This window comes from Limulus polyphemus, unplaced genomic scaffold, assembly GCF_000517525.1.
Source record: "Limulus polyphemus unplaced genomic scaffold, Limulus_polyphemus-2.1.2 Scaffold1809, whole genome shotgun sequence".
Lineage (NCBI taxonomy): Eukaryota > Metazoa > Arthropoda > Merostomata > Xiphosura > Limulidae > Limulus > Limulus polyphemus.
In genome coordinates, this window is record NW_013667419.1 from 116385 (window position 1) to 122435 (window position 6051).

At 29.1% G+C, this 6051-nt stretch overlaps 1 protein-coding gene across 4 annotated transcripts in view; it reads right to left on the reverse strand.

Annotated features, from left to right (window-relative positions):
- Window positions 1–6051, reverse strand: part of LOC106465002 (arf-GAP with coiled-coil, ANK repeat and PH domain-containing protein 2-like) — a 104307-nt gene that overhangs the window by 4728 nt on the left and 93528 nt on the right. For all 4 annotated transcript variants that reach the window (XM_022392831.1, XM_022392830.1, XM_013925192.2 and 1 more), the window contains exons 22-24: window positions 4098–4207; window positions 3026–3136; window positions 2008–2063 (exon numbers count right to left, since the gene is read on the reverse strand). In XM_022392831.1, the coding sequence (XP_022248539.1) occupies window positions 2008–2063; window positions 3026–3136; window positions 4098–4207 (277 nt within the window). The remainder of the gene's footprint in view (window positions 1–2007; window positions 2064–3025; window positions 3137–4097; window positions 4208–6051) is intronic.

Below are 6051 nucleotides of genomic sequence, written 5' to 3' on the forward strand. Positions count from 1 at the left end.
ACCTGATGATGACAAAACCTTGTCAAAACGTTGTACATTTGCTGTTATGTTAAACTTATATTAAAGTTTTTCTTCATTACCCATTCAAGCCATCTCCAAGCATTATTAAATATATACCATGTTGTTGTTGGGCTTAGGATCCTTCTATAGTAAGTGTCAGTGACTTGTTATCAATAAATTCCACGATGAATAAACAACACACACTTTACTTGTTTTCAAATAATATATATTCGGAACAAGTTAAATGTAAGCACAACAAAGTCTTCACAGTATAGAGATTACAGGCATATCACAAACACTATTTAAATATAGTTCTCTTCTTGTCAAAAGTTCATTTAGGCCTATTCAATTAATTTAGAATTTCAGTTGACAAGTCGAACCATCTTCTCTATTACTATCATACTAGTATTCTGTGTGTGATTCACTTACAGTTGTGGTGCAAGTTACTGTAATTTGTTTGGCCGCCTTCTTCTGAAAATCCTCTATTCCTTTTGTAAAAGTGTACACAGGCTGATTCAATTACTTTAGATCCACGCTTTGACAGAATAAAATCATCCTTCTTATCTTTTTTTTTTTATACTGTTAGTTTCACTCTAACATATTAAACATTAGGCCTATCACATCTACGATACTTAACTTCACACAGCTATATTCTCTTTTACCATTATCTGTCTATTGTTGTCTGTCTACTGCTTCCCGCTCATCTCACGCTATTTATATCTTTATTACATAGTCGTCTGGCCACTTTCTATATTCTCGACACCAATTAGTTATTGATGAAGCCTTCTACAATCATCTGCTTTTAACTCTCATTATAACAAAACTTAAAAATAATAAAATATTCACTCACAAATATAAATTAATCACTAATATTTAAACCAAACAGTCTTTTATATCATGACACAAAAATGTCAATAAATGTTGTAAAACTGTTAAAAAAAAAACATGATAATGTGGCTGAGATCTAATAAATTGTCAATCAGTATTTCTTAAATTAATTATATTTATGCAAAGCAAACAAATATTCTAATACAATGAATTTACTGTAAATTATATGGTAGACTAATAGAATGTGTTCCTGAGGTCAAATCTGTGGAAGTTATTTTCAATAAGACATTATCATGAAACAGTCATATAAAAATTATTAAAGGTAAATTTGCATGAGCAGTGGGAGTCATAGATGTTACAATATTTTTTACCAACATATAGTTTAAGGATGTTATACTGTTCTCTAATTACCCTATTTAAGTTACTGTTTGTTATCATCAGTGAAGTTTTGGTTTATTTTAAATTTAAGTGAAACAGGACAAATTCACTGTTACTGTTACTGAATTTAACGTTTAAAGTGAAACTTGTTTATATATTGAGATATTTAAAGGATTATTACACATTTACTGTACCACATTTTTCAATATACTGTTAAAGACCTTGTTTCTAAAGAATGAAAGTCTTATCAGTTAAAATGATCAATATAGCTTTATTTCCAGCATTTAGCTACCTTTTGAAAACCTGATAGTGCAGTTGGTTGACATAATGAAATAGAATTACTGCATATACAAAATAGAAATAGTTTTAATTATAATAACTGTACTTAATTACACTAATGATTGATTATAGTAGGATTTAATAATATGTTTTTTTTTCTAAAAGGGGAGGCTCCTATTTTAGATGTAATGGATTGTTGTATTCTTGTTATTTCTGATGTGCAACTGAAAGTCAGTAATAGTGTAGCTATTTTTTATGACTGAAATTACACTGTTTCTTACTTAACACTCTCTTTCAAAAGGTCAATTTTGGGAATCACCCTACATCAACTTCTTTGCAACATGAAGTTTATGGTTATCAATGTGTGTGTAGCCACAGCCGACGGGGATGGATAGGAGCTGGTGTTTGGATGAGCAAACTGTTACTATGAATTGTGAACAACCCTCTGAATCCCAGCAATGTACTGTGATCATGCTTGTGCCAAGGTAAGCTAAAAATATTACTGTTGCAGACTAATCTTACCTGAGTTTCCAAACTCATCTCTTCTTATTTCTTCATTCAACTTGGCAAGTCTTAGTCTGAAGTACAGGTGAAACACAAAATACAATAATTTTACAACTTTATTTGCCAAATTCTGTCTTGCAGTAAGTCAAATTATTTCTTTGTATTTATTCAAGTTAATGAATGTTAACCTGAAGAAAAGCTAAAATACAAGGTATTTTACAATAATTATTTAAGACATTAAATCTTAGTATATTGCTTTATCATTTAGCTAGGGTAAAAAGTCTTATCTTGATATACAGTTAAAAAAACAATTTTTCATCTTAAATAACACGGGCCTGTGATGGTTTTATTGTTTTGAAAATTTTACCTGTTCTACATAATTCCCATACGCTGAATCCAAAAATGGAATCCTATTTTTCTCCATCACATACAGATTTTTCACAAAATGTCATATGTACTTTTACATAAGTAAATCATTTTCAATGAAATCAGGTCACATTGTTATTCTTAAAATGTTGAAAACCACAGGCTATAGATTCCTCTATACCAATCGTGATGTAAGTCTTATCAATCATTCTAGAACCCATGAGAAACACATCACTAGGAAATAAACGGTTAATAGGCCACATGACATGTCATTTCTGGATAGTATTTGTTTGTGCATGCACTTTCACATTATTTTGTTCTTTTCAACATTATATATTCATCATTATGGCAACAAGAGGTTGTGTAAATGATCTAAACATATTTTGTCATATTTGTGGTAAATTTGATCTAAGTAAGTTTATTTTTTTTCTTCCCGCTTTGTAAAAAATCCTCACGTGATAGAAAAAAATTAATATTATTTTAGAAAACTGTTTAGGTGAATTATGGTAAATCCATTATTAAAACTAAAACAACTTTTATAAAGTTTAAATTCACAAGCCTGTGTAATTTACTTAGCATATCTTAATCTGAAGGTAAAGCCCACAAAGTTTCCACATTAATCACTGAATCTGGCAAATATAAACCTGAAATACTAAGAAAACAAACTTACAAAGTCACAATATCAGCATTAGCATCATTGATAGCAATAGCAAGAGCATTGTTTCCTGTTTTGTCCATAGCATGTTGATCTGCCCCTCGTTTTAACAGCTGACACACTTGTCTATCAAAATAACCATTAATACAACTTAAACATACAAAATTAACATAATTTTAATGCAGTGTCTAAGAAAAATAAGCTGAAATTGTTAAAATTAAATTTCAGAACAACATTTGGAAGAGCATTAAAACTGCCTCACTAACTAAACCCAATAGCAAATGAAAATAAAAGTATTTTATCATTCATGATTTGAACAACATACAAACGATTACTATAATATCTAAAAAAAAACAATATTAACACTTCTTGCTTAAAGACTGCTAATGTATGTAATTAAATGCATTTACAAAATTCTGCTAAGTTATCTTGTTGTAACAAAACTAGAAAACCTGACAAAAAAAAACACACCATCAGAATACCTAACAAACATAACACCAAAATATATAACTAAAACTTTGCTAGGATATCATGGAAAGCCATTACTAAAATAGTATACTAATCTCTTGTGGGATATCACACCATACAACTGATAGAATAATTTACAATACACTGTTTAGTTGGGCCCTGCAAAGCTTTGAGATTCAATTTGATTTATTAGCTAGGGCTCCAATTTGATATTTTCGAATCTACATCACTTTCAGTAGACTTTACAATTTAGCTTTTAGTTCAGTCTATATACTTGAACCCATTTTCTTTTAAGAATACTTTTGTACCATTCTTCTTTCAGATGTTTAAGTACATTATATCTTTTGTTCTCAGAAAGATTTACTTTCATACTCATTACTAATTGCATGTAGAAGCACTCTACTTAAATAAGGAAACCATTTTCTATTTGATTTAAAATCTAATTCAGCCTATATATCCTATAGTCTATATATGCACAGCTGACTGTGATTCATAGGGACCTACTGTTTAGAAAACCTTATTGTAATCACTGAAGTACCAAAAAATACATTATTGAGTTAGTGCATAAATATTGTAGTTACAATACCTTTTTTACAAAAGTTTTATTACAATATCTCACCCTGTATGTCCAAGTTCTGTGGCCAAATGGAGAGCTGTTTTACCTTCCTCATCCATGTTATTAACTTTTGCACCATTTAGTAGAAGATATTCACATGCCATGATTGAACCCTGTAGAGTGAGAAATATGTTCTATGCAGATACATGTATTGATATGGGATTAATCAGCAAATTGTGCAGGAAATAATGGAGGATTATGCAACATTCAGAAAAAGTTCTATCAAGTCTAAAACCTTATAATAGACCATGTTTATTATGATGTGGACAGTTTCAAGAAGTCTAAGTTTAGAGTAGTAACAATATTACTTTCAAAAATACTCAAAAAATACTTCAGACAATTATGAACAAAAAGACCATTTACATAAAATATGCATTATCTTCAAAATACAGAGCATAAAACAATTGGTTAATTTAATATAATGCAACACAGTAGAAGCCAGTGACAATGAACAAAAGCCTTATTCACACCTTGCATAAGAAAAAAAAAAAGACATAAAATATATTACTACAAAAGCAAAAATCACAGGTAACAGAAACAGCATATAATCAGGGCACTAGTGTATCTCACTAGTTAGCCTGTTGTTTAATATGAATAAAATTTTTCAATAATTTTTAAGTTCCTTGTTTTAATTTATAATCTTTTTACTGTCGTTTAACAGCATTATCATGAAATATTATAAAAGTTGTTACAGTCATAATAATAAAAGTCAAGTGTTGGTTGTTCACCCTCGATTTCTCCAAATTTCATAAGTTACACAAATCCAATTCAATTTTTTCTCCTATAATACTTCCTCATTTGATTGTCTGTTACGATTTTAGTTGAAGTTAACTCTCTCAACACAGGCTCGGTTAATTTAACTGACCAAGTGACCTCTTCGTACTCGTTCGAAGTCTTTAAAGATTTGATACTACTAACTTTTAATATATTGTATATATATCTTCATGAAACTTGGCAGTCTTTCAGTAAACATTACAAGTCTTTCACATACAAAAAATTATATTTTTTAAGTATTTTAAATAAACTAAAAAACATTTGTCTGTGAATATAATGAGTATTTGTTTTGAATAGTCTGTATGCAAAGTGATTTTCATGTTAAGGTTAAAAATACTTTTCTTCATCTCAAATCTCATTTATATAATCTCAAAACCTCCTCAAGACATTTCAAATGTTTTTTTCAGTAAAACTTTATATTTTATCTGTTATTTTCTCCACCCTAATTCTATACAACATTGGTCAATTTGACTGACCTCGTAATCCCCCTCCCAAATAAAAATAAATCTAAATTATCCTTTTTTTCTTTCTAGAATGACTTCAAATTGTAGCATTCATTTATCCTAAGTAGCTTTAAACTCGTAAAAGTACACATCTATTTATAATTATGTTTTATTGCCCTTTGAACGAGTCTAACTACTATTCATGCCAATATAAGTTGTAAATCACTTGGGAATGTGGAGTTCACATTATGCTATTGAGTTACATTACCCACAAATGCTCATGTGCATACCCCGTGAAACATTTTTATCATATTATTTATTTTACCTACTCTAACCTTAACTAACCTAAAGAGATCCCTATTTTTACATTTTAGTTACTTTTACAATAATAAAGTACAAACATGAAAAACAAGAAATAAAGAACTTACTTGAATATTCTTTGTTATTGATGTCGATGACACTTAACCCTACTTTTTTGTAAATACTAATGGTAGTAATGCACTAAATAATTTTTATTTAATTAAATAATGCATCAAAGAACATAGAATAATATCATGAAAAACATAGACAATTTCCCCTCACTATCAAAATTTTTTTGGCTTTCTAACTATGCAACAAGAACTGTTAATAAATTCATCCAAGTTAGTCGTTATATTTACTGTGGGAATGAAGCTTGTACTAACAGTGAAATTTACAATTCTCCATTCAGATAACAATGTTATACATCATTTAATTAAATG